The sequence below is a fragment of the Lytechinus pictus genome, chromosome 17, assembly GCF_037042905.1.
Source record: "Lytechinus pictus isolate F3 Inbred chromosome 17, Lp3.0, whole genome shotgun sequence".
NCBI classification, from domain to species: Eukaryota; Metazoa; Echinodermata; class Echinoidea; order Temnopleuroida; family Toxopneustidae; genus Lytechinus; species Lytechinus pictus.
The window spans coordinates 4,662,852-4,668,625 of NC_087261.1; the positions used below are offsets into that span (position 1 = coordinate 4,662,852).

Consider the following 5,774-nt stretch of genomic DNA (forward strand, 5'->3'; position numbering starts at 1 on the left):
AGACTTTCTTTCTGGAGTTCAGGATATCTTACAGATTTAACGAAATAATCATTGAATGCGTTACTTATGATTTTGTCATCACGGCAGAACACATTTTCTATTATTAGGAATAAATAAATGTTTTTGTGGTAATAAGACCTTTAGACATTTCCACATTTGTTTAACATTGTTGGCAGATTCACGAATTTTAGAAGTGAAATAATTTAATTTTTCCATTAAGATGTTGACATTACCGAGTTTTTTGTAATTCTTCCAAATACACGAAGTCTGGCTTTCATCGTGATCTTTTGATTTTTTCCCATTAAAATTTTTTGATGCACCGAATCTCGATTTCTCATTAACTTTCTTATATTTGGCGTTATCCATGCACTCACAGAAATATTGCCAATGTTAAGTAAAAAAATAGCATGTAAGAATAAATTATACACAATCTATGTAAGATCTGGTAAAAAATGTCTACTTTGCCAGTTTGTAAGCATTTAAAATACATATGTGAATTGTAAAAAGGGTATTTAACCTCGTTTGGGTAAATATTACATAGTAATGGAGTCCAAAATACATGATGATTGGGAAAAGTTTTTCCACATCCGTGTTATGCGAAATGGCGATTGTGATTTATTATTTTTTTTTACACAATGGTGTTTTGTATATGAGCGAAATACACGGCGATTGTGAACTTAGATTTTTTACATATCGTGTTTTGTTTTATTGATATGCGAAATACACGGCGATTGTGTATTTAGTTTTTCTACATAATTGTGTTTTGTTTTATTGACACGTGCGCGCAGTGTAAAATTCAGAAGTTCTTAATTTTGAAGTACAAAATACCGTACTCTGGCAACATGGCGTACGTCGAAACGGTGCTGCGAGGATGGGGGCTTGGGGATTATGTGGACAAATTTGAAGGTAAGAATAGAAACTTCTTTTTTATTTCATGAACAAATGATTGATGCTAGTTATAGCTCTTGCAGAGGTAAATTATATGCATGTACGTGAATGTGGTGACTTAAAATTTAATGACTTTAGCCACAGATCAGTGTAGTGTTCTGTCGTGTTCGGTCGTTGCGTCGCGTTGATGACCAACCGCGAACCTTCGCCCCGCTTGCTTTATTTGCAGCGCGGTTGTAAATTAGTGGTCGCTCTTAATTTGCATCACCCGAACACCAAAGTTTTATATGAGTCCAGGCATTGCAATAAAGATAAATCTGCAGATCTGAGGACAAGATTCATTTTCTTTAGATAATCAATGATGAACAGATAAATTTCACATATCAAAGAAAGTGAATAGGACGCGGACGTAGGCCTATACAGCGTCACTCGCATCGCTCCCCGGGCTATTACTAAACACTCGGGTCGCGTCCCCGCGCCGCGGCCCGTCGCGTCTCGCTGAGCCAATTTTTTTGCAATGGTGTCTTCAAATCGGCAAACACCATGGGGAAAATAAATTTTTAAGTTATCGGCTGTTTTTAACCAGTTTCAGTGGTGTTCTCAAAGGGGGTGCGAGAGAAAATTTACTTTAAAATTTAATTTACTTAAAAAAAAATATTAAATGAAAGGAAAATAAGTCAAGAATTGTAAATATTTTTTGTAAAGACTGACAAAATTATTAGAATGAAGTGAATAACACTCAATAGAATAAGTCTCTGAACTCTTCAAGCTAATGCTGTAAAAATGAGAAAGAAAGGGTGAGTGTGATGAAACCAGATTTTTTGCTTAAGGTCTTAAGGGGGGGGGGAGTGTCAAATTGACACACCCACCCCCCCCCCAGTAATCTCAAGCACTGAAAATGCCCAGTTAGAATAGGGTTAAATAGAAGTGTCTTTGAAATAAATCTGGGGAAAGAGACTGATTTTTTGATATGTTAACAATTAATGAGATGTTTTTTAACGATTTTGTTACTGTTTTTTTTATTTCTTTATATTCAGAGCAAAAGAACAATCTAGCCTTTGGCTTGTTACCAGTACTATTTCCAGGTAGAAGAAAGGGGAAAGGGGGCAGATATTCAACCCGGGAAGCACAACTAGGATTCATAGATGTCCAAAATGTAAGTTGGGTCAGCTTGCTTTTTTTTAAATTGTAATGCTGTTTGGTCCTGTTAGTTAGCATGTTATAAAGTGTGTATCTTATAGTGGAGATTCTAGATACAACAGAGGCTCAATTCTGTTGCAGCTTAGGAGAAATCTCTAATTTTGCGAGAGACATTTGTATTGTATGTATGATTCTGATCTGGTTACCCACACTGTTTAATGCAAATTCCATGAAAATAAATTTTGATTCTCATAACCACTCTCACAAGAATTGATTTTGTGATTCTCGTAAATTGAACATTTCTTTATGTGCAATTACCCGGTAAAAACACTTAGACAGTGTGCAGCTTTCCCCCTCCCCCCCAAACTTAGACAGAATCAGGAACATGAATCACGAACCCATAAAAATGGCTTGTGTTCAATCAAAAAAGTCCCAACTTCCTGATTTGTTCTAGACATGAATAATAAATTTATAAATCGACATAGTTCATTCTTCACATCGAGCAAATGTCATTTCTTTCAGCGAAGAGGACTACGTGTAGTGCAAGTTCCTGATCAAGAATGGATAAAATATGCTTGAACTTGAACATGTTTTGTTTCGGGAAAATAGCCACCTCATGTCATGTGACCAGCCAATGGTCAGGGTCAGTAACTCTTGGTCAACGGTGTGTTCCATGAATTTTGATTCAGATTTTTATTTTTTTTCATTTGAAGATCTGTACTTAAGGTAATCCTGGCTTGAATTATCTATCAAAATTATATTTCCTGCCAATCCAGTTCTGAACCTCTTTTGCATGAATATTTTTCTCTTTTTCTCTCATTCTTCTGTTCAGGAAAACCTTGCACTAGACAAGTTCCTGGAAGATATTGTACCTGAAAGTCGACCTCAACCGTTCATACTAGTCATTGGGTCTCTCCTTAAACCAGTGCAAATTTTCATCATTGTGGAAAGGCGGGCATTGGAACAAAGTAGCTTAATGAAAGCTGTAGATACATGCTATAAAGCAGTGTATGTCCTGGATCTAGAATACCAGCCTCAGTGTTGTGGTGCGTGGGAGTTCCTACAAACATACATTTATGAGATGAAAGGAGCTGTAAAATGCAGTGCGATCAGGGAGTTCAGAATCTTCGAGACAGCCTATGAGTCAATAATGAATACCAACATCTAACTGTCCTCATGTGAGCTAGCAAGTTTATTGCCTTTCCAGATACTTTTGCTTAAGAGAAGTTCCTGTGTTGATAAATGTTTTGTTAAACTTTCTCTTTTTTTTGGAGGGGGGGCGGTTAATTGACAAAGTGAATGTCAAACTGTAGACTGTTTAGTCGACTCGTTATCTGATATCTGAAGCCAGTTTGCAGCCCGCATTCAATAACTATACTTTGTTTCGCTTCAACTTCAGTAGTGATGACACTGTTTTGTAGTGTACGCAATGCTTTACGCACCTGCAAAGTTTCACAGTGATCCTGGGCCGAGATCTCGGGGGGGGGGGGCACTTGATGCCCCCCAAAAAAATAACGTAGTCTTTTTAGGGTTAAGTCAGAAAGTTGTTTGTTGTATGAAGTAAGGTCTTAATTATTATATTTTGTTAAGTTGTTTTCTTCAACTGCTTTTGTTTTTTAATTGACAAAGTAAATGTCAAACTGTAGACTGTTCAAACCTGACTTAGTAAATGTCAACTTGTAGACTGTTTAACCCTTTTCCTTTGGGGGCAGCGGGGGGTCAATTTGGCCCCCCTCCCTCAACAATCTGCGTGATAACTCCACAATGCGCATGGGGAGGGGTGGCACTTGATGCCCCCCCCCAAAAAAAGTTTTCACAGGGCCCAAAATAACCTAGTCTTTTTAGGGTTAAGTCAGAAAGTTTTTAGTTGTATGAAGTATGGTCTTAATTATAAGTAATTTTATATTTTGTTAAGTTGTTTTCTTCCAATGAACTTTTGCTCTAAAGAAGTTCCTATGTTGAGTGATGTCAACATTTTTTAAACTGCTTTTGTTTTTTAATTGACAAAGTAAATGTCAAACTGTAGACTGTTCAAACCTGACTTAGTAAATGTCAACTTGTAGACTGTTTAACCCTATTCCAATGGGGGCGGGTCAATTTGGCCCCCTCCCTCAACGATTCACGTGATAACTCCACAATGCGCAGTGATCTCTGCAAGCATAATTGAATTGAAGTATGATTATGCTAAAATTAAGTCATTTCAGCCATTTGAATTTTAAAAGTGAATTTTTATATTGATTTATTGAAACATAGAAATATTGCATTGAATTTGTACCCAAAATCATGTTTTTTAGTCATTTTTTGACTTGATGAAAAGTTTTCAAAGGATCGTGGCCTTAAATCTGTATGTGCAGTCACGATAAATTTGGTGTTGACACTGTTGAAAGTTGTGCGATACTTGTTAAAAAAAAATTCATGAAAGCTTGTACCAAGACCACTATGCATTATGGAGATATTGTGTGAATCGTTGAGGGGGAGGGGGTCATCAAATAGACCCCCACCCCCCCCCCAGTTGGTTAAGGCCTGATCTGGGTGGTGAACTTATAAAGGCAGTTAAATTGTATGTAAACTAGAGTAGAAATGCACCTGTATGTGATATAATTATTCTGTGTATATTTCAAAACACTTCTCTCATTTCCATCATCTATAATGATTGTTTGTTTGCCCTAATTATCGTTAATAATTAAATGACCTGATATTTTCAATAGGTGTTTTATACTTGACTCATTAGCTTGTCACCAAAAAGAGAATTCCAAAGTGTAGGGTGCCTGCATTTTTCCAATAGTTCGGATGTAGAAGCAATAACATGCCATATAGCCAGGGGAGGCGCCAGGGTGTTTTGGTAGGAGGGGCGAACTTTCCAGGGGGGGGGGGTGACATCATAATATTTTTTGAAAATTGAACAACAGGGGTAAAATCAGGGTAAAATGGCTTATACATGATTAAAAACGCTATTTTTACAATTATCTACCCTTCACCCTTTCTTTTTCTTCCTCTTTTTCTTCTTTTCTCTTAATTTTTTTTCTTTTTTTTTCCTACTCAAAATATTGCAACCGCATCTTTCAGCAATTTACATGGGAGGCCTACTAGTTTTTCAAAACATGACTTAAAGTACATATATAATTTTTTTCCACCATTTTATATTCCTTGTTGTTGTTTTTATAGAATCATCCTAATTATTTGTAAATATTGTAATTAATAGTTATTTTTTCTAATCCCTTATAATTATTTGTATAAATAATTCATGTAATTTTGTTTCTAAATAAACATATAAATATAAAAAAAGTTGTTACATGTTTATAATGATCGATGTGTTCTTGTCTGTGTCATTATAATATTACAATATATGTTCTTTTTTTACATGATTTTCTGTATAATTGTTTTATTTTGTAAAATATACCAAACTATTATTTAAGAATTTACATTTCAGCAAGGTAAAAACTTCACATAACTGCTGTGTATTTTTTTAAATGAATCATTTTGGTGTAAATTTTACTTCTGTATTCTGTACCCTTTACTCTGCTAGTACATGGAGAACCTATTGGGTGAACACAATAACAGAGTAAAGGGTACAGAATACTGAATAAAAATTACAACAAAATGATGCATTAAACAAAATTAGTCAGCAAGTATGTAAAATGTTTACCTAGCTGAAATCTAATTCTTACATAATAGTTTGGTATATTTTACAAAATAGGGGTTGGGTAAAACTTTACACAATTGTTGTGGAGTTCTATACGTACATC

At 35.3% G+C, this 5,774-nt stretch overlaps 1 protein-coding gene across 1 annotated transcript; it reads left to right on the plus strand.

Annotated features, from left to right (window-relative positions):
* Positions 1-417: 417 nt before the first annotated feature.
* On the plus strand, positions 418-5,242 carry LOC129266844 (uncharacterized). The gene is made up of 3 exons (XM_064112522.1): positions 418-906; positions 1,926-2,044; positions 2,861-5,242. Exons 1-3 carry the CDS (start codon positions 843-845, stop codon positions 3,194-3,196), a joined length of 519 nt encoding a protein of 172 aa, XP_063968592.1. The 5' UTR covers positions 418-842; the 3' UTR covers positions 3,197-5,242.
* The last annotated feature ends 532 nt before the right edge of the window (positions 5,243-5,774 follow it).

Coding starts and splice junctions, on each gene's coding strand:
- LOC129266844 (XM_064112522.1), top strand. CDS start 843: ATGGCGTACGTCGAAACGGTGCTGCGAGGATGGGGGCTTGGGGATTAT. Junction 907..1,925: donor TTATGTGGACAAATTTGAAG/GTAAGAATAGAA, acceptor CTTTATATTCAG/AGCAAAAGAACAATCTAGCC. Junction 2,045..2,860: donor GATTCATAGATGTCCAAAAT/GTAAGTTGGGTC, acceptor TCTTCTGTTCAG/GAAAACCTTGCACTAGACAA.